This window comes from Dasypus novemcinctus, chromosome 1 (assembly GCF_030445035.2).
Source record: "Dasypus novemcinctus isolate mDasNov1 chromosome 1, mDasNov1.1.hap2, whole genome shotgun sequence".
NCBI lineage: Eukaryota > Metazoa > Chordata > Mammalia > Cingulata > Dasypodidae > Dasypus > Dasypus novemcinctus.
Window position 1 is genome coordinate 110,946,707 of NC_080673.1, and position 21,836 is coordinate 110,968,542.

At 37.3% G+C, this 21,836-nt stretch overlaps 1 protein-coding gene across 2 annotated transcripts in view; it reads right to left on the reverse strand.

Moving 5' to 3' along the window:
* The window catches only part of GRID2 (glutamate ionotropic receptor delta type subunit 2), a 1,588,204-nt gene extending 1,567,639 nt beyond the window's left edge, over nt 1–20,565 (reverse strand). For both annotated transcript variants that reach the window (XM_058295409.2, XM_004470379.5), the window contains exon 1: nt 19,438–20,565. In XM_058295409.2, coding sequence (XP_058151392.1) covers nt 19,438–19,525 — 88 coding nt within the window. In that variant the 5' untranslated portion in view covers nt 19,526–20,565. The remainder of the gene's footprint in view (nt 1–19,437) is intronic.
* Nucleotides 20,566–21,836: the final 1,271 nt, after the last annotated feature.

A 21,836-nucleotide genomic window follows, 5' to 3' on the forward strand; every position in this document is an offset into this window, starting at 1 on the left:
ATGAAATATTGTGGAGCCACAGGGGGTCAAACTAGTTCAAATAATATCTTTATACATTATAGAAGGACTTCACTTGTATTTTATTTTGACTAACTGCATTCCTAAGTGTACAACACAACCAAAGTCCTTTTTCATTAAAGCACCTTTAAATTAAAATTAAATCATGGATTTTTCATTCATGGTTCTATATAAACTGTGCTGATTTTTGTTCAAATGTCCCAACAATTTACTGACGTTTAAACAGTTATAGACCTGTAGAAGCTAGCTCTATTGATTAAAATCACATTAATAGCTCAATTATGGAAGACATGTCCAGTTTAACTGAAAAAAGCAACATTTAGTTAATCAGTGCCAGTATGTAAAACTGCCAAGATAATTAAATGTTCACCAAATCACTGTGACTTCTCTCTCTCTACTTATTTTTCCATCAAAACACGTTTCCCCCAATTTTCTTATACAAACATAGAAGTGAAACAAATATGTCAGTACAGTATATATTATGAGCTTTAGGAAAGGATGAGACCCTTCTCCTTTGTAAATAATGTAAATACTAATTTTTAAAGAATATTAAAAGAAATTAAGTGATTATTTTAGTATGGACATCAATTCTAGAAAATAATGAGTTAATGAATATATGACTTCACAGATAAAAAAAAATTACAGTTAGGTGCATTTAAAGGAAGATTTAAAGACTAGTTATATCTAAAATGGAACCAGGTAGTAGAAACATTATGGGCTTATAAATAGCTAGGAAAATATCTATTTATGAAAGATCTGAAAGGAAAAAGAGAAATAATAAAACAAATCCATAAATGTTCTAGGTATTTTCTGTCATGTTAATCAAATGCCAAATCTCTTCATTTAAATTTGAATATGAAAATATAAATGGCCCATATTTTCTAAAGCAGTTTTCCTCTTCAATTGACATAATTACAAAAATCAATTAACTCTACCCTCAAGATATTTGGCAAGTACTCGCAGAACAGACAGAAATAAACTATACACTTGTTTAAATGAAACCTATGATAACTATGATGTTTGGAGGCAGGCAGAAAAGAAAGGTAAAGGCAAACTAATATTGATTGAAATTCCATTTTGTACTAGTCAGAAATATTTGCTTTATTTATTTAACTTATTTTTCATTTGTCTCTTCAAGATAGGTGATTATATCTATATTTTACACATGAAAAGATACAGTGGAGAATGCTGAATTAACTTGTCCAAGAGTACTAAAACTGGAGAAAATGGAATTTCAGCATAGAGACATGTGATATCAAGTTCAATGATTTTTATTTCCTTAATTTACAATTTAAGATTCATAATACATAAATAATAATGAAAAGTTTACATATATAAGATTATAACATGCTCAACTGTGTATATGTAAAGACTAGAATGGGAAGGACACATGGAAAAAAACAAAGCATATTTACTTGTTGGTACAGTTGGATTTTGAAGAGAGGTTTTTCTTACAGCTTAATTATTCTGAACTGTGCTTGATTTCTATTAACATTGTCTTAACAGTACTTGTCAATAACTGATTTTCTTAAACTATGAAAATGTCTTTCTTTTATCTGCTTTCTAAACAGAATTACACATATGATTTTTACAAAGGAAGGACAAACTTATGCTTACTCATTAAGCATTAAGCAATATCACCAGAATCCAGGGATAAATAAATATCTATCCTGACACATAGAGATTTGCATTTTCATTTGGACAAACCATAGAGATTTTATTTCAGTTTGCAATATAATTTTCTTGTTACTTCAAGGTTTCCTATGGTAATACTGTTGATGAGTTGCAAAGCCACTGAATCTGTGTGTGTATGTTCATGATTGGTAGGAAGCACAACACAGGAAACCTAAGAATATTTTATGGGCTATCCAAGAATATACAGAAGAATATGATACAGAGTTTATACAAACAAAAGGACTGCAGGACAAAAATATCATTAAACACCAATTTAAATATTCTCAAACCATTAATATATATATATTATGATATGTTTTGACAGAATTAATTTTTATTGGTCGAGGAGAAAAAGAGTTCCAATCTGAGCTTTAGGTAAGGGGGATTTTACAAAGAGAAATAATAAGGAAGAAAGAGTGGAGAGTGTGGACTAGGGAACTGGGTTTGGATCTGTATTATATAAAGGAGGAACAGGATTTGGATCTGGGTTAAACTGCTGGGCTCTATATTCTGGGAGAAGTCTTAGCAGGACGGTATATATAGCACCGTCTCTAGCAATAGTTCAACAATTGGGTTAGCAACCTCTATCATTATATTTAGTGGACTTCAACAGAATTAATTACAGTACTCTGAAGCAATATACTAGAGCACAGGTAAAATAGATCCTATGTTAATGAAACAATTATCCAATTCTACATAATTGGGCTGCTTCTACTTCCTGGCCATCAGCCCATACTAGCACTACTTTGATGATGTGAATATAATTTTAAGTAAAAATTATGCTTAATAGACTATTCAAAAGTTCCCATCTATGCAACATTCAAATCACTTAACCTCTCAATTTGTTCATCAGCAACAAAAGGGCTGTAGACTAGAGACAAAAGCCAACATTCCTTCTAATGTGAGAGTTTATGATTATGTAATTCCTATAAGGAAGATGCTCTAAGGAGCAGAATCCTTCACAAAGGATGAAGAAAGCAGGAAGGCTGCACTCTTCTTTGGAGCACAGTGTGAGAAGAATGTTCTCAGATCCAATTCTACAATTGGAGAACAAAAAGAGTGATAAGACAATCAGAAAACCAGGTACCAGAAGTAGAGAAGACAAGGTGTATATGAACTAGATGTGCAAGGCAAGATCAAGAACATGAGAATAAGAGGCCAATGCAGGGTATCACATGGTTATTCCTGAGGTAAAATCAGACTTTGGTACACAGACAAAGAAGGAAGGAATGTTAAGAGAATCCCACAATTTTACACTTAAATTGAAAAGCAGCACAATTCTGAGAAAGACATTTCTAGAGTTTAAATCAATTAAATATCACAATAGTTATAATGCAATTAATTAAAAATCACAGAACAAGATTTTATACTTATCTATTAAGGTAAAAAACATTTACACACACCTTTGACAGTTTGTTAAGGCTATTCTCTTATTTGGAATGACTGCCATTTTATAATGAATTTCTGTAAAAATAAGAATTGTCTAAGTTCTTTTAGGATCAAAAATGAAGCAAATTTAAATCTTATTTGTAAATTGGCTTCATATTTCTTTAAAACAATCCACTTCATGTAAAAAAGAAAACACATGTCCTTTACTTCCAGAGATAAAACATCTGATGTTAGGTACAAAGTGATGCAATTGCCAATATTCAATCAGTTCTGCTAGAGTTAGAGCCAAATAACAAATAGGCAGAGGGGAAGATAAAGATTTAAGGGAGCAATTACAGGTAATAATTCCTGATTTTTTTTTAAATCAAATATATTTGTCTGAATGGAGATAACCAATACTCAGCTATTTTTCCTCTTTTCTGCTCCCTGTGAAGAAAACAAGGGCTCTAAATAATTAAAATTAATAAACAAAATAAACACAAAACCTAATTCCACTTCTTTAATCAGCCAAAAAAATCTAGAGAAGAGGAAGGAACAACCTGTTGCTCCAACAGAATCACCAGCTAGTCTAAGAAAATATGCTGGGGCGAGTTTCGATGCTATGCCACACTGCAAGCTACAAGCCCGCAGGTAGGACTTTGTAATTAGAGTAACATCTTGTCCCAGTTGATCTCCAGACAGTCCCAGTTTGTGCCTTTCATGTGTGCAGAATTCTTAACAGTGCCCCTTTCACTCTCAAAAGAGTTCCAGTTTGGACAATAAACTATAAAATCACTCTATTTCAAATCAAAGCTAACAACAGTATAACCTTCTAAAGCACAACCCAGACCCAAAGACTCAGAATCCTTATTAGCAGAATATTTAAATGGCAAGTTTGATCTCCTGAAATATGAATGCTGAGACTTGCATAGTCCACAAGCTATATTTTAATTATTCACATTTTATCCTTATAACAGCTGAACTGGAGAAATAGCAGTGACAGGTAAATTTGTGTCTTTGAAAGAAGACTAGCTTATCTCAATTCATTCTATTCCACTCCTCAGTTCAACCAGGGTCTTTCTCACACACGCATACATACACTGCCTCTGCTTCCAAACTCTTCTGACTTCACATCACTGTTTGAAACATCTCTTCATAACAAAGACTTCAGATCCTTAACTATGAAGGTAAAGTCTTCGGAGGGGCTGAAAAAAAAAAGAGCCTAAAGTCCAACCAGATTCCTTTAGTTTGGTTCCATTGTTCCCATATCCTCTATCTGGCATTGCTTCCCCATACCTGATGCACAACTTTTCTTTCCTCCAACTAATTATGTTTATGGAATGCAAGTGAAATGCAAAGCAATGCCATGGAAATATTTTATCCTTCCAAGTAATTTCACTAATTTATATAGCAGTATTCTACTTACAATATTAAGAAAAACCATCGCACAGAAGAAATACGAATCATCAAATTTTTATTTTACCTTTGATAACCTAAGATTCTGTCAACTATCATACCATTTTAAAACTGTTTTAGTTAGATAGGGATATCAAATAAATCTAACAGTGCAGGTCTCTTAATATTAACCTCAGACAATTAAAAAAATGGATACTTATATTAAGAAAAGGGAATGAAGACACTTGAAAAAGTCAGTGGTATTATTTTAAATTGATATTTACAGACTGATAAGTACATACAGGGACTCAAAATCATGAAAAGATGCCTGCTGTTGTAGAATTCATATTTCCTGAATATTGGTAGCTCTAAAAATATTTTAAATGGCGAAGATTTTAAGTAGAACATGGCACTATTAACACTGAACCTGAGCAAAAAGCTAGGAAAGTATAACTAGAAAAAAAGTTTCCTCTTTTAGGGGAAAATAAGATTGATCACTATGAACAATAACCTTTCTTTTCTCTATCGGAGGCAAAAAGGGGATTATTTGGAAGCTGCTGTCTGTGCTATGAGACCTCACAGTCTTGACAAAATCATTTTGAGTTCAAAATGGAACTCAGTTCCTCTCCGCCTGTAAAAGTTTCTCCTCGTTTCTGATTACTGAATGCCAACAGTAGCCACTCAGTCACTCAAGCCAGTATCAGGAAATTATTTCGAACTCTTTTCTTTTACTCTCACTTCTAAAAAGTAACCAAGTCAATGGATTCAAGCCCTTAGCCTCTCTCCTAGGCAGACTAATCTCTCCATTCCCATTTGCCAATGCTTGGAATACATCTTCATCAGCACATACCTGGGCTACCGACAAGGTCTTCTAAAGGGTCTACATTTACCACACTGCAAGAGCAGACTTACCACTATTTACACAAAAAATAAAAATGTTACATATGGCCAAATGTAACAATAAATCAAACACCATAAATAATGTAGAAGTCATACTTCTCTCTGATCAGAACATTTTTCCTCCTCCTGTCTCTTCCCCCCAAATAATCGCTGACCAGATTTTTTCACTTATCATCATATGTTTCACAGTTTTCATTTTTTGTCTGTTTGTTTGTTTGTCTGTTTTCAGGTACTGGGTGCTGGGAATTAAACCCAGGATCTCGTATATGGGAAGTCAGCGCACAACCACTGAGCCACATCGGCCTCCCTGAGTTAGTTTTTTTCATTTGTTTTGCTTGTTGTTTGTTTCTGTTTTTTTTCAGGAGGCACCAAGAACCAAACCTGGGGCCTCCCATGTGGGAGGCTGGCACTCAACCACTTGAACCACATCCACTCCCCACAGATGTTTTTTAAACATGGAATTCTCAGATTCATCCTCATGGGCCATATCAACTAGGTCAACTGGTAATATTCACTGTATGTCCAGTACTTGTATATTGATGGAAATAACAATCAACATCGTTTATTAAAAATATCCTAAAGTGTTTAAGATATTAAACTAAGGGGGAGTCTGTATTTTTCTTTTTAAAAAATCACCACAGACATTATTCAAGGAACTGAGCTAATCACTGGGGAACTGGTTATGAGAACCATGTGCTCTGAAGGACACTCTTTCTCCCTAATAATATTCATCATTCTGTCTTCAGCTCTTGTCATTCTGAGTATTCCTCTTTGGTGGCCTGAAAGCCTCCTTCAATCCTCTTCTTATTTGCTTAGAAGACAAGAGCAAGTTCTGTCTTCAGATTTTCAGCAATATTTTCAGAAAATAAAAACATTTCTTCTCAGCAAGCCTGTGCATATCAGTATTCAGGGTCTGATTTTCCAGTTTATAGAGTATCTAAAACCCTTTGCCCATTTTTCCTTGCTTTTGTCATTTCACTGCTCATTAGCATTAACACTGAAAGATGGACAAGAAAAAGAAAAGGAAAAAAAATCAAAGCAGCCAGTTTTGTCATTAACTGTTTATAAACTCCAACAAGGTCTCTAGTGGAGAAAAAAAAATAAAAATATTGGCCAGTTAGTTTTTGAACTATTATTTACATTGTCTGATGTTTTTCCTATTCTCAGTTACATCTAGATAACTAAAAGTTGGCATAAATATATTTTCCCAATAATAGTTATGCCACTTCTAAAGGTAAATTATTCTACTACTGCTGTCAGATACTTTTTCCCTCGTTTGTCAATGTAAAACTGTCCTTTTCATTGAAGTTTTATACACCTAAAAGGAAGTACAGATTAGTAATATGAGAGAGTAGTTTCCAACTTATTAACTACAACATTAAGAGGAATAAAAGGAAGTGTACTGTAATTTCTCTAAATTCAAAAAACCAAACAGATCAGTGAAATGATATGATTTGTGGTATTAACTTAGAAAGAATCTCATTAATTTTATTAATTATGGAATAACTAGATTGTAAAGCCTTCTCTTCCACCTTAACTTGACCTTGGAGCACAACTATTGACATACAAGGTGAAAAGAAAGATAAAAAGAGGCAAATGGCAGATATTCTCTATCAGGCTCCGACTTTGGCATGATTTTATATTGACTTTGTAGCCTATAGCTACAACAAGGTGAATGATTAACTATCAGGATGCTGAGTGTAGCACTTTGATATAGTTATGAATTTCAAAAAGAGATATTGTATTATGTTTGTAAACTTGTCTGTACCTGGTCATGACTAGGGCTTTGATTGGGCCACGTCAGTAGAGTGTTGAGTCTCTGCCCCTTGGTGGGTGGGGACTCACAGATAAAAGGTATGGTAAAGGACAGAGTTGGAGCTTTTTGATGCTGGAAGATTTTGATGTTAGAGTTTTGATCTGGAGCCCCAGGAAGTAAGCACACAGAGGAAAGAGAAGCAAGCCCTGGGAAGAGAGGAACCCTGAACCCAGAGAGAAGCAAGCCCCAGGAAGGGAAGGCTCAGAAAGCCCCTGGAAGCCTGAACTCTGTCACATGTCAGCAGCCATCTTTCTCCAACATGTGAAAACAGACTTTGGTGAGGGAAATAACTTACACTTTATGGCCTGGTGTCCGTAAACTCCTACTCCAAATAAATACCCTTTATTAAAACCAACCAATTTCCAGTATTTTACATCAGCACCCCTTTGGCTGACTACAATAGCTAAAGAGATATCTGTTATAAATGGTATCCTCCTTATCCCATTTATAGTTCCTTTTTCTGAAGTAGACGTTTGTTTTACAGCACCTTAAGGGTGCCATAAAGATGATATTTACTGAAGTTCCATAATCTCCAGGTCATAACAGATGACATTCATCACACTGAGTCCTACACTGCTCTACCTTCAGCTTCTTTTTATATTACAGTAGGACCTCAAAAACAGATACACATAAGAGTCCTTAAAGGATAGCAAATATGTCTTTGTTCTCTTCTAAACAAATGGATATCTTTGTATTCAAATGAGCACATAAATGCTCAATGTATATCTGCTGAATAAGTCACATATTTTTCTATCAGATCAGAGTGTCTTAATCTTTTTTGTTCCACAGACTCCTCTGCCAGTCAGATGAAAACCATGGACCCCTTACGAAGTCCAACCGTGTTGTGTATTATTTAATAAATATATCACACTGGCACCAACACGTTCCACAGAAATGATGTGCTTTTTTTTTTAACTTCAAACTCATAGACCTCTTGTTTAAAACCCCTGATCCAAATCATGATTTCTCAGCTTGAAAATAATGATTTATATAAAATGTCCATAAAACCCATGTCTCCTCCAGGCTAGACCCAGAGTAGCTGGTATTCTTAAAAAGAAAAGTTACCTGTTACTGCCAGTCATAGATAAAGCTAAGAAGATTTGAATCTGAAGAAAAAGATAGTAGTTCCCAGTAAATGATCAGCACAATTTGCCTATTGTCAGATTGTGCCAGTTATCAAACAGTGGCATGAGTCAGATTTTAAATAATCTTAAACTACATGCAACAGAGTAACACTATAGTTCCTAAGATCATATCTAATCTGTGGCTTTTAAGATAATCAGCCTATCTAAACTGTAGTGCCTGTGGGGCATAACATTAAGATGATGTTGAGAGTAAGCATATTAACCATTTCACCATTTTTTTAAAGATTTATTTTATTTCTCTCCTCTCTCCCACCCCCGCCCCAGTTGTCTGATCTCTGTGTCCATTTGCTGCATGTTCTTCTTTTTGTCTGCTTTCTACTGTTGTCAGTGGCTTGGGAATCTGTCTCTTTTTGTTACATCATCTTGCTGCATCAGCTCTCCATGTATGCGGTGCCACTCCTGGCAGGCTGCACTTTTTTCGTGCTGGGCGGCTCTCCTTATGGGGTGCACTCCTTATGCATGGGGCTCCCCTACGTGGGGGACATCCCTGCGTGGCACAGCATTCCTTGTGCGCATCAGCACTGCGCATGGGCCAGCTCCACACAGGTCAAGGAGGCCTGGGTTTGAACCACGGACCTCCCATGTGGTAGACGGACGCCCTATCCACTGGGCCAAGTCCACTTCCCTATTTCACCAATTTTAGATGCTCATCCCAATTTAAGTTTGAATTTCAACACGCTTACCATTTCCTTCAAATGACTACATTATTTCACCACCCAGTAAGTTATGAACTAGCAAGATGAATATATCTTTTGATCTTCTGCATTTCATTAATTATATTCCTCAGTGAGATCTCTACTTTATAATTATGCTCCTAGACTCCAGCTGTAATGTATCTTGGGTTTTTTTGGTCAGTCACTGCTATTCTCAAACTCTATGACACCTATCCCCTCACTGCTCCAGAATCCCACATTTACACATCAATTGACTGATGTAACCCAGTGGAAACAACCATGTGGCATTCATGTCCCATTGTTTCCAAAAGACAACATGTTTTCTCAGAGAAGATAGCACTGGAAATGAAAAAGAACACAGCAAAATATAATGTGTCAGCTTATTGACATGCCAGTTTTACCTGTAAAATAAATGTCATATGCTTAACTTATATGGATATTAATAGGAGTTGAATGAAGGAACTAAAATTCATTTTCAATAGACTGGATTATGAGGTTGGAAAATTTAGAACTTTATTTTCTACATTTTCACATATGACTGAAGAACTGTCAGGTATTGAATAGCACAAAAAGAAGTCAAAGTTTCATGAAAGGAAATACAATTTAAATGTGCCATTTAAAATTAATATTTCTTTCATCTATAAATTTCTACGCTGCAATGATATGCATTGCCTTGTATAATAACTACATTCTTCTAAAAAGGTGTTTCCAAAATGATTTTTAGAGCAGATTTCCAAAAATGATTTTTTAGAGCAGATCAAATGCATTACAGGATTTATTTAGAAGAAATCCGCAATGAATTCAAATATGTCTATTGTAACAAGATCACTTTTTGCTATTTTAAGACCATTTATGATGTAGGAATGTTATGTTTTCTTGTCAATCATAGATTCAGCTAATAAGAAGATCTGAATCCTGACGAGTGAGACAATAGTTTCCACTATATGACTAACCCGATTTTGCCTAGATACCTACCGATTCTAATTGTAATGGTCTATCTATACTCCTTGAGGTGTAATCCACATGCAATCTCAGGTAAGAAATTTTTATCTAAATATGGATGTTAATCTGGGAAACTGATGGAAAAAAGGAAAACGCATAGAAACTAACATAGCACTTTTCAGAGAGGACATCTAAGCTTCACTCTCAGGTGTGGCCCCTTATCTCTTGATCCAAGAATTTGAAAAATACCAGATTCCTTGTTATTCAAACATTTGTTATCCAAATTCAGGAATCAAACAGGTTTGAACAAAAAGGGATATTTTATTTTAAATTTCCTTATTGAAAACTCTTTTATGATTGAGCCTTTAAAAACTACCATATGTAATCCCAATCTTTAAAATAAACTCTCCCTTTACCTCATATTGCTACCCCAACCCACTCCTTTGGTCTTCTTTATAGCAAAGCTTATTGACAGGGTTTTCTACCCTTATAGTCTCTTCTTCCTCCTATCCCTTTGAATCTTTAATTCTTCTACAATTCATATTTTCCCCTTCCAGTACACAGAAAGAACTTCTGTCAAGTCGTTTTGATGAACTGAATTATGTACCGGAAGTCAGACGTTCTTGGTCTTTGTCCATTTCTGTGGGCATGAACCTACCCTAAGTAGAATCTCTTGTCAAGTGTTGCCCAACTGAGTGAGGGTGGGCCTTAATCTCAATTACTGGAGTTCATTATAAGCAGAAGAAATTTAGTCATTGTCAGAGAAAGCCACCAGGAGAAGCTGGAAGTCAGAAGTCAACAGAGCTGGATAAGAAAGGAGAGGACATTTCCATATGATGGAAAACCCAAGGACTCCAAGGGTTGTCAACAAGCCAGCATCAGCATTCTAACAAGCCGGGAGGAAGCAAGCCTGCTAGCTTCTGAAACTGAGATCATTCCTGTTGTTTAAGCCAACCCAACCCTGGCTTAAACTAAGACAGTCATCTCTGTCCTCCACGTTTCCAAATGTAGTAAGCATGTCTCAGTTTTCATCCATAGAATCTGATAAGGTTTCTCATTTCCTCCTTCTTGAAATTGATTCTTCACTTGGTTTCCAGAATACTACACAGTCCAGTTTTCCTTCCAACTCACAGTCTACTCATTTTTTTTTTTTTCCTGGATCCTCTTTTATTCCATGATCTCTAAATATTGCAACGTCTGTTGGGGTAGTCCTTGGCCCTCCTTGCTCTCCACACTAATTTCCTAACTGAGCTACCATTCCTATTGCTTTAAGGATCACTTCTATGATCACAAATTCCAAACACTACCCTAAACTCCAATTCCAAACACTACCCTAAACTCCAGACTCATATATAGTCAACTGTCAACTTAAATTTTCAAATTTGTTATCTAACAGTAATGTTAAGCTTGTTCCCAATCGTAATAAATGGTAATATATTTGATCAGGTCAGAGATCTTGGGAAATTCTTCAATTCCTCTGGTTTCACTCACCTGGCCAATCAATCAAAAAATGCAGTTTCTTTTGTCTTTGAAATGTATTTAGAAATGTATGTGACAACTACTCAATTAGTTCAATTAAAAACCAATTAGTTCAATTAAAAACCTCAGTACAATTCACTATTGTCAAAGAATCTCCTTATTTCTACTCTTAGCTCCACACAGTCCATGTAAGCAAACCAGGTGATCTTTCTCAAAAACCTACCATTTCATGACATTCCCTTGGTCTATATACCCAGAAGATTCATATACCTTACAATGACCTATATGTCCCTCCAGGATCTGCTCTAGTTTCCTTTCCTATCATTTCCTTCTAACTTACTTATTTTTTCAGTACACTATAGCTACACTCTACTTCATGATACTTCTTCAATTAAACAGATTCCTTAGCTTCTTGTCTCATGACCATCGCTCTTACTGTGACCTCTGCCTGGAATGTTCTTTTACCTGGTATCCACATGGGTCACTTCTTTTCTATTTTTTAAAATCAAATCTGCACTCCAATGGTCACCTCCCCAGAAAGAACTTCCCAGACTACCCTAGGCAAAATAGCATCCTCTATCACACAGAATTCCTTTCTTTTTCTTCACAGTATTTATCACTACCTGACATTAGTTTATATATTTACTTCTGTGTCTGATTGCCTCCACCATGAGAACATAAGCTCTTCAAATACAAAGACATGGATTGCTTGTTCAATACTTTAATTACAGTGCCTAGAAACAGTACATCAAACAGAGTAGGTTCAGAATAAATGATTGTTGAGAGAAAGAAATTTCCCCAATTAGCACATATGCACAAAATGTTGATAGCAAAGCCTACCTAACTCTATAATTTTCAGAAACATTAACTTCTAGAATTATAGTGATTTTGATAATGAAACAAAAGCTTATTTAAGGTTACCTGTGAACAATCAGGTACTCAGGGCAATACGTTACGATTATTTTTTAAATAGTGCTTTAAGTTATTTTGATGTGAAGAAAAAAGTACACAACATATTTTAATATAATTAATTAGCTTGACATTTCTTCATGAGCAAAATCATTTATCAATAAATGATGACTACAGAGTGACTGAAGAATTTTTAACACACACAGGCAGGCTTTTTGGTGCCTAATGGATGTATTTGACACTGGGCTCTCTTCTAACCACTCAAGAAGGCTTTAGTGAGTCAACTCAATTCTCAGCTTCACAATGATGAAACTTAATTGGCAACAGTGGGGTAAAAACAGGAATAGTTAGAGCAGGAACCTTATACTATAAAGAACTTTGAAGGAAACTTCGGCCATTTCTTTTACACTTTAGATTTTTTGAGCAATATTAAGCATGTGTTAATTACATACCTGGTCTACTCCCAGTTTGTAAATTCGAAAAGCTATTTTAGACTGTGCTGGTTAAAACAGGAGTTTACCTATCCCTGCCCCAAGCTTAAGTAGTAATAGTTTTGCAGTGTGCCTTAAGAGTGGTTCTGTATGTAACACCTCAGTATTAGCAATAGTAAAACAAAAACAAAATAAAAAAACAAAAACGAACAATCTCAGCTCTCTCAATTGGACACTGTAGTTATCTAGAATAACCAATGAAAAATATAGTATGCACAATTCTTGTTTGGACCAATAATCACTTTTACTCTGATGGGTCATTTATATGAATAATTTATGTTTTATGCTCCATTTATTTTCCTTTTTTTTTCCCATTCACTCTTTAAACCTAACTATTAAGTACAGCTATATGAAGCACATTTGAATATTTCACTTCTCTCAATTCTCTTCTTATATTCCTCAAATACAGGAATTGTCTTCATTTTAGCTCATATAAACTTAAATCTTAAGTGAACATTACTCTACAACTTGCTTTATGAAGAAAATGAAAACTAGAGAAATTAAGTAACTTCCCAATAATGCTCAATTAGCTATTGATAAAATTGAGGCTATGTCCAAAAACTTCTAAATTCCAATCTAAAATATTCTTCACTGTATCCTAACATAATCCCTATTTCTTCACATTCATATGAAATTTGCATCCACAACCAAATGCTAAAATTAACTAATTTAAATGAACTGAACCTATATATGTCCTCTTAATAATCAATCCCAGAATTACTTTAGTATTTTTCCTTACCTTTTAAGACATCTATCAAATCATTTAATTTTACTCAGAGTTTTAATAATACATTATTCCAATTACTTTATTATTAATTAATATTGACACAACACAAGGTCTAACAGAATAACCGTTCATTTTACCTAGTGTTGCATTTCCTAAATCTATGGTTATATCAGTGTCAAAACTAATCTCTCAGATTGAAAGTTGACCTAAGTTTCATCTTCCATTCTCATAACGGGATATGCTTGGAGGAAGATGTTGCCTTTTAAAATTCTTAAAGAAACAAATAAATAAGGGATAATAGATATTGGCTTTATATTATCAAAAAAAGCCGAATGGTTGTGGTGGTGGTGGTAGTAGGAGTAGCAACAGCCTTGGTAGTGGTGCGTGTTTATTGTTTGTGTAGGGGACTGATACATTAAAACTTTATATTACCAGGCTAAAATGCTATAAAAAACATATGAGACCATTAGTCAAATTTCAGTGGTTGACATTATTTTTGTATATATGCAGATTTGTGTCCATGTGTATGGCATTTCATAACTTTACGTGTGCTTCATACCACAAACATCTATTGGTTTGGGACTCCAGGGATACCATAGGGAGGCAGAGCACAGGCACACATTATACTGCCAAGAACACTGAACCACCACCGTTAGAAATTGCTTAGCAAACTCTACTTTTATTCACTAATCTCTATTTACACTGGCATTAATTTAAAAGAGCATATTTGCATTCTTCTTGGTGTCTTTGATTTTTTCACAGAGAAAAAGTATAAGTTTAAGGTCATATTTCTGTTGTATTTTGAATTTGTGAAAAATTTATATCACTAGGTCTAGCATCTAATCTATCTAGAGAGTATTAGGTGTTGATATGTCCTATAATTAAATCCTGACAAGAATAACAGAAAGAGGTAATATTTACTTTCCTAGTTTGAAAATTTTAAAAACCTGCATCTTATGGCACCTCTAAATTAATTGACATTTTTTTCTGTGAATTTAAACTTTATTTATATGGTTTTCAAGTATGACTACAAAGAAACAGATCAGAAAGCAGTGACACCTAATGGCAAAGATATCTTTATAGGCCATAAATGTATTTTCTAATAAACATTATATTTGTAGAAAAATGTCTTAGGTCTTGCGACCAACAAACACTTTTGTCTATAATCTGAAATATTATGAAGATCAAATAGAAATGCAAACTTTTATTTTTTTAAATTAAACTAAGACATGCAGGTAAAGTAAGGGGAAAAACCTTCTGCATTAAAAAATGTGATTTTAAAACTAAAATATCTCATTAGGATGAATCTAAAGTAGATGAAATTAGCCATAGTGTTCAGAAGGGAATAAAATAAATCTTCCATTATTTCTAACAATCTCAAGTAGTTTCAAATGTTAATCACCTTGATTTTTATTCATATTTGAATTAAAATTGATAGGAGATATTAATCAGATGTACAATTCACCTGTAGTAGAAAACAAAGATCATTAATGTAATGGCTTATTAGGAATGTCATAATTGACACCATTGACAAATAACAATATTGTCGAACTTAATGAATACCCAAATTATGTTTCACATAAGTGTATTAATGATAAAGAAAGGACTACACATAAAAATCTCCTTTTAATTTCAGAAGCTACTTCTTAATACTTTCTGGAAGTCTATATATAAGTTATCCATAACATAGGATACAACCTACTACTATCAGAAACATAAGCATAATTTCAATCATTGAGTTACTTCACACTGTGCAAAGAGTACTTGATGGCATCTGGGAGCTATCTTTTGACCAGTACAAATGATGTCAAGAGTACAAAAAGAAACGTTTGGTAGAAAACACAATACATCATCTGGGGAGGTTTCTACATTTTGTAGATAAAAGTCTTCCTCACAGAAGTAAGGATAACGGATTGTTTAAATTTACCATCCATTATTGTTTTATTCACCCACGAATTGCATACTTCAATTTGAACATTCTCATAATGAAAATATTCTGTGGATTGTCTTAGGTTGCAGATTGTCTTAGGCTTTTCAAACACTATGCCATAGTTGATGACTGTAATCTCAGAGTTTGCTGCTGAGAAAAACATGAATAAATGCTTCTTTCCTAGCCCCTGTTTTAAAAAGGATTTTCACTGTGACTGATAACAAAAATATGCTAGTGATTTGTGTAATGTCTGAATGAGTACAGTGTTTGAATGTTTCCTTGTAGAGATAGATAACTGAGCATAGCTCATATATAATCAGTTCTGTAAGCACAGGAACAGGATAAAGAAATGAGCATATATTAAATTGTTAAAACAGGAGATCCTCCATATTAGATACGAAGAAAAACACAAACTGTGCAGTTGACTGGAAATGCCACCTAATCCCTGCTCAAGGAAAGCAGTACTATAAACTCCTGTTGTGTTTAGAGAGTAAAGAGTGTGGGACGACTGATGTATGAAGAAAATAGCAGTTGGCGTGGCTAATCTCAAAGACTTTGGAGCTTTCTAGCTACATAAATCAGAGCGACTTTTGAATAGCCTCATAAAACACAATATCATTGCCATTCCACTCACGACTTTTTGGTTCTTCCTACAGCATGCAGATCATTAGGAAACGTCTACGCAATCAAGTAATGTGGGTCTGATGAAATTACTCAATCAACACACAGGCTCAAAGTAGAAGCATAGTTCAAAACTGCATAGCTTTTATATGTCAAAAGACCTTTTATTGGGTCAAAGAAAATCACAATGAAGCTGATTTATTTCAAAATGCTGTGTGTGGTGGATGTGCATATGCATTAAATACATATATGTATCAAATATCTTTAAATATAACTATAAGGAGATTCAAAGTAATTAAAATGTTTTTGTTTTTTTTAAGGAGGTACCGGGGAATGAACCCAGGACCTCAGACATGGGAGGTAGGAACTCAACCACTGAGCTACAGCAACCCCCTAAAATACGGGTTATTGACTGATACAAATGCCTTTCCTCGAAAAGGAGATATTATAATATTTCTCATCATTGTACTGAACTCGTGTTTTTTTTTTAAAACATGTCAGGGTTTAAACAACCTAAATGAAGTAAAAAACAAAGAGAATGACAGGTGAGAGTATGTATTTCATATATATAATCTGGTTTAATACCAAAAGAATACAATATTGAAATGACCTATTAGATCAGAATCTTTTTATCTTTCCAGTTTGCCTGAATTACATATAGCAACTACTTCTGCTTGAACATATCACACGAGACTGGGAAACCTTTCATTTCTCCACATTTCCTCATATCTCTTAGACTTAAAATATTGCTTTCCCTCCAGTTCCATCAGTTTCATCCCCTTAGTCCTGAAATAATACATTTCCCCATAAGAATATTTCTCACAGTAAATATTTAAATGAAGGCAACACTTACTGAAAAAAAATTAATTCTTGTTCCTTATTCAAGCAAAGTAAACTGCTCCAATGCATATAAATTGGTACTTTTCAATTTTAACATGGGCATCTGAATTTTTAATTTATTTTACTTTTGCTGTGAGTGGAAGTGGGGGTGAGTGTGGGAGAGGCTTTTAACCTGAAGTGTAAACAAATAAGTCATGATCATTCATTCATTTTTGAAAGTAGGGATTAACTACTTTCAATACATTATAAAACATAAAGACTTTGAAACAATCATCAGTTTCCTAGTGCCATGGTAGTATAAGGTAACCTATAAAAGAAGCTAATCCTCTTGCCCAGTGTACTAATTGTATTCAAGTCAAATAGTTGTCTGAGAAGTAACCACTTGGCATATTGCTTTTAGAAGCATTTACACAGTGCATATAACCAGCTTTCTAAAGAAATCTGTAATTTCTACCCACTTTATTTTTTGTCTGGTTATAAATAAGTAAGCCATGTCACACTGATAGACAACAGAATGCAAGAGAAAAAATATAACAGTTGTTTTCTATTTTGAAACAAATGCCCAGACTGCATTGCAAAATAGTATTCATCTGGTAAAGGATAGCAGAAGCTGTAGGTGTTTGTAAATAATGTATTTATTGTGTAGACCACAGAGTAAGCAATAAAATAAGCACTTATCCACAAGCCATCCCTCCTGAGGGATGAGAAGCATAAGGAGAAAGCCCAATCATAAAATGAACATAAAGGTAAGATAATATATTTATATGCATTCCTGCTCAAGTCATTTACAACTGGACATAAATTTGTGTCATATCTTTAAAAGGAGCACAGTTCATTTCTGAACTCTATCAGGTTACTGACATCCGCAACGAAACCCGTAATATCTCCTTGAAAAGTTCTGAACCCACAAGCACTATTAGGCCCCAGGCAAAAAGAAACCCAGCAGCAAGCTATGCAGTGATTTGAATTAATGACTAAGTGCAAGGTTTTCTGAATTCTGATCTCATTACCCCTTGCACAGAATCATATATGTTTCTATTGATATAAATGATTGAGAATGGCAGACATGTTTACAAAAAGAGCCTCTGAGACCAAGAGAGGAAACCCCCTGGAGCTCAGGGGCTGGCCGCCCTGGACACGCTCACTAGACTGAGGCCCCTCCTTCGGGCGGGCAAAGCCACCACCTAAAGCAGGTTCCCATTCCAGGGCTGCCTGTCTGTTTGTGCGCGTGTGTGTGTTGCACGGGCAAGAATCAGGGGGAGATGGAAAGAGGAGAAGCTGCGACCCATCTGTCGCCTCAATTTGCAGAACACCAAGTCCTGTGGACAAATAAAAGTCCAGTGCCCAGAAAAATTCCCTGGGGGCGCCTCTCTGAAGCCCAGCAAATGAACCTTGCTGGCCCAGGGCCGTGAATTTCCCAAAAGGAACTCGTCGCATTAACGCAGAAAAGGCTGCAAGAGCGGGTCTCCGCTCAGCTCTCAGGGATTAGCAAGTGAGTAGAGTTGGAGCCTGAAGCCGAGAGCGCTGTGCATGATAATGACACGCAGCCCCCAACAGCCGTGGCCCCAGCCCGCCCCGGGCAGTCCCGGCCCGTCTGGTTGCCAATAGGTGGGACCCTAAGATCTCAGAGCTTGCTCGTCCGTCCTTCCCCGGGTCCAGGTGGCCCAGCTGTAGCCCCAGCGCCTTTGGTCTCCCCCTTGCACAGCAACTCGAAGTTGACTGCGAGGCGGCGGTCGGCGCGGGAGCCCACGAGGGCGGCCCGCGCGAATCTGCCCTCCGCGTCGCCCGAGCCCGGGTTCGCCGCCACGCAGGCCCGGGAGCGTGGGCGAGGCGGCGGGGCGCGCGGCTCCGGCTCCGGCCCGGGCTCCCCGGCCCAGGTCCCCGGCCCCGGCCCCTCCCGCCCGCGCCGCGGCTCTGCGCGAGGACTGCAAAGCCGGGAGGCCCGGCAGAGGAGCGCGAGGCTGGGGCGCATCCGGCGTCCCCGTCACCATCGCAGAACGATGCGGAGAACGCAGCCAGCTCACGTTGCAAAACCACCTGTTTGATCCGAAGGGTGCTTCTCCCACCGCCCCCACCCTCACCCCAATTCTTTTTAACTCACAGGTGATACCTCCTCTGTCCCTGAAAGATAATTTTTTTTAAAAAAAAATGGAGCAAATGTACATCCGGGAAAGAATATGGAAGGTTGAGTCAATTAAACTTCCTTCCCCCCGTTTACTTAGGATCACCCCTTACTCCCCAGCACACACGCACACCAAGGCAAACTCGAGACCCCACGCACTGAGGCCACACTGCACGATTCACCGGGAGAAAAGAGCACAAATCAAGGTTCAAGCATCCCCATTCTTCCAAAAACTGAACAAGTGTGAGAGAAGGGTAGCGAGAAGGGGCGATGAACCGAAGCCACCTCCAAAAAGCCATACAGTGGACAGCGAGGGGAAAGCAAAAGGAAACCACTTGCAAACGAAAACGCAAAAGTGTCCACTAGCAGCACAAGCCCTTTCTTACCGATGTGAATGATCGAATCCGCATTCGCCGCGTCCCAGGTTCGAGACCACCAGGCGGACAAAACCAAGAGCAAGGGGAAAACTTCCATTTCTTCCGATCCTGATTCCCTTTAAGAATGAATTTTCTTTCAGTATTTTAAAAAGCCAGTCCAAAGAGTTTGAGGTCACGATAGAGTTTAGCACAGCTTTTTCGTTTTCTTTCCCCCCCCCCCCTCAATTCCTATTGCCTTTAATCGTCACTGAGGAAGGCAGCGGGTATGAAAGAGCCCAGGCTGAGGAAGACTCCTTCGCAAAGCCGTGTCACTTGGAGGGGAATTCTGGCATCGCCAGAGTTGTTTGCAGTTGGGGTTTTTAAAAATGTATCCAGTCTCGGCCGCTCTCCGACATGGGGAGATGCTGGAGCTCAGACCATCCCCATAGCTGCGCGGGGACCGCGGGTCTCCGCCGCAACTTCCAACAGACAACACCCCCCCACACCCGCTTCCCCGCGCCTCACGCCGGATGTCCCCCTCCCCCAACCAAAAAGCCCCCCCCCCCAAAAAAAAAAAACCAAAACGGCCCGCAGAGAATCACTTGTCTTCGTTGCCAAAATAAAATCTAAGTGGAAAGATTAGGAGGCTCCAAGCGGAGTAGGCAGTTTCCAGCGGGGGGGTGGGGGGAGCCTTCTCAAGAGGGGTAGAAAAAGTGAACTTCGAGGTAATGCAGATCGTAATGCAGAGAAAATTTCCTTCGTGCGCGCGGCGGGGGCCGGAGCTCGGCGAGGCGGGCCCGGGCAGCGGCTCCTCGGGCGCGGTGGCGGGGGAGTTGCGCCGGGCGCGGGCAGCGCGGCGGGCGGGCGGAGAGGAGCCGTTGCGGGCTGCGAGATGCTTCAGCAGCGGTTCGCCCGGCGGGATGCAGGAAGCGAGCGAGGAGCGAGCCTGGCAGCTTCAGCACCAGACCCACGTTGCCTAGAAATGGATCACCTAGGAGAAGGAGCGACCCCGCGAGAGAGCGGTGCTGTCAGGCGGAGAGAGGGGGAAGCCGAGAGGAAGAGCTTCTCTCTAATAACCATCTCCTCCTCCCCCTATCTGCAATACAAGGGAGAAACAAAATAGTGCTCTGGTTTCCCTCGGAATCTTCAACCAGGACTGAGAAAAAAAGGCAGGACTGTAAGAGAAAAGACGTTGAAGGTTTCTTTCTTTCTTCCTTTTTTTTTTTTTACGAGGTTAAAAGCAACCTAAAAAATCAACCCACTTATTTAACCTTGCTCTTCTCCAACAGGTATCAGACTTTTTCTAGTCGCTGCCTGGAATTAGTCACATTGGTTGAAAAGAAATTAGGGACACCTGGTCACTAAGGGAAAACGAGACCTAGAAAGCTTTTAATAAGATTTCAATTATAAAGTTATAAAAAGACGAGGACGTGCTGATTACCATTTTTACAGGTTTTTTTTTTTTTTTCCTCGTCTCTGGTGTATTTCCAGATAGAGAAAGGATAATGAAGATTCTGAAATTTTTAAATAATTAAATAAAACAGAAATAAATGCTTCAGTGAACATTTGGTCAAAATATTACATTATCTGGGAGAAAGCAACATAATATCAGACCTATGCAGAAAATTCTGAATGAGGAAGTTGTTTGCTCTTCCATGGAGAGCGCCGAGGAAGTATTGAATGACAGCCTCCTAGTCCCCAAATGAAAGGATTTTCTGCAAGCTTATTCCTTATACCTTAACACAAAATCCAGATCATGGTAACTCTCTCTTGTCCAATGATTAACTTATATCCAGTCTGGATTCCTTTCAGACTGGAAATTTGTTAACACAACCAAGTGGCTAGTTCATGTCAGGTATCTACAGGCCTAACATTATTAAAATTATAATTGGACCACTTTGAGTGTGTTGCTATTTCTGATGTATAGATTTCAGTCTCCTCAAACAACCTTTCAGAGCACTCCCTTACCTCCAAATTTAGCAAACCCCTTTTCTTATTTCAGACGTGGGCCTTTCTCCTCTGGTGACTTGAATTATAATTTTTCTAAATAGTTATACATTCTTTCCTTTGAGAAATGCTCTTTCATTCATCTTGCACATTCATTTTACCTGATCATTTGTTTTACCAGAGAATACATGCTTCCATATTGTTGCTTATGTTAATATTTTTGCCTGGAAGTAATCTGTGCATTGTTTTTCCTTACCACCCTCCTCCACCAACACCCAAAATTAGTCCTCAAAGCCCAGTGCACATTTCTTTTGCCCATGAAGTGGAGTCCAGTCCTGTAATATGGAATAACGCTATCTTTTATGATCTCTTAGCACACTCAACCTTTGTTTTGGACTTACACAGAACTACCTCTGAACTAGATCATCAATGCTTTGAGAGTGCAGATCATAGCTTATTCCCATCTTATTCACTGCAGTAAT